Source organism: Plasmopara halstedii (assembly GCF_900000015.1).
Source record: "Plasmopara halstedii genome assembly, contig: Scaffold_3120, whole genome shotgun sequence".
In the NCBI taxonomy this organism is placed as follows: Eukaryota; Oomycota; class Peronosporomycetes; order Peronosporales; family Peronosporaceae; genus Plasmopara; species Plasmopara halstedii.
Window position 1 is genome coordinate 2,059,301 of NW_020190023.1, and position 1,402 is coordinate 2,060,702.

General features: G+C 44.7%; 1 protein-coding gene across 1 annotated transcript; it reads left to right on the forward strand.

The window, feature by feature from the left end:
- Window positions 1-556: 556 nt before the first annotated feature.
- On the forward strand, window positions 557-964 carry PHALS_07976 (uncharacterized protein; the record flags this gene model as incomplete). Its single annotated transcript, XM_024721531.1, has 2 exons — window positions 557-790; window positions 851-964. 2 exons carry the CDS (start codon window positions 557-559, stop codon window positions 962-964), a joined length of 348 nt encoding a protein of 115 aa, XP_024586621.1.
- Between the last annotated feature and the right edge of the window lie 438 nt (window positions 965-1,402).

Consider the following 1,402-nt stretch of genomic DNA (forward strand, 5'->3'; position numbering starts at 1 on the left):
GAAAAAGACAGTTTCGTCCAGCGAATACCACTAGCGACTGAGACCCGGGCTGTCTCAGGCTAAGAATGTGGCTGGTAGCTGTACCTGCAGGCCCGTGAAGATGAGCAGGTCTGTTGGCAGAAATACCTTGAGGTGATGATTACCGGCCTCGACAACATGCTTTGTACTTAGTAAATTAAAAAAACGTTTAGTGTTACTCAAGCTGACCTGTTAAGCTGCAAGATCTGTGAGACGTTTATTCCCCAGTGCGTTTTCGCCAGTAGTTATCCCTAAGCTGTGAAGCCGCCAAGAAATATGCGGCATTGCTGATTGACGTAATGAGGGCTTTCAAGACGAGAATCTTCCTGAATAGTCGAAGCGACTCATTCAGTTAGCACTACCTTCTTCGCAGGCTGCTTGAATCTACCCGTATTTCTTTATTTACTAGTGCGTTTGCAACGTTCACGCATATCATGCCAGCTCCCCGATGTCTCGATGGGTAATTCGATATGAACAAATCTACTTTGCTTTCTGAGAAGAACGTATACCATAGCAAAGACGATATCATATCCTGAACATGGCTTTAGACGCCATACAAGAACGTCAGCTGAGTAGGCACTCGACTTCGCTTCGTGTTTATCGTGAACTCTGTCACGCTCGTACTCATGCGTCTGTCAAAAAAACATCCAGCCCAGTCTCGAAACTTGAAAATAGACGGGCCCCTACAAATGAAAATGAAGTAGCGCCACACCAGGGAGAAGTGGAGGTAGATGGTATAATATGTTGTATGCATCGAAAACTTTTGACAAAAGTGAGAGCTCAAGCTTCTAGACTATTTTGAGTAAAGATAGTTCGTTTACTTACCATATAGGTTATATATGTGGCGAATACGCCAGCCCTCACGTCGAGTCGCGAGAAAGGGGGTATCATCGTGCCCATCGAGCTATACTGGCAAGGACGAGCCTTGTGCGGCTCATTCCTCTGAGCGTTTGATAGTGAAAAGCGGATTGACTATATTTTGTGAGTCGTATCGCGCGTCCTATAAGGACGTCGGTCGGAACACAGGACGTGTTTGTATCCGTTTAAGATCTAAAAAGTGGTTCTCGTTAGGTATGGCGGTAACGGATCTAATGAAGCAGGGCGCAAATCCGTCGTAACGAATGCGGACATTACAAATATAGGCAGATTGTTCGGTGTTCGGTGAAATCTAGTCACGCGCTTTTGTATATCTTGGTCTCCGCTTATAATGGCCTGTGCTTGACGCGCGATCTTAATATCTTCGATATAAATTGACGATTTGCTATGAAAATTGGGCTAATGTGATTTCTTGGAGAAGTACAACAGTAAAAGAACTTGTCTCTCCACGTTTGAGTCAAATATATCGGCAAACCTCCCTGAACTAAGACTGAATCACTTTTTAGAG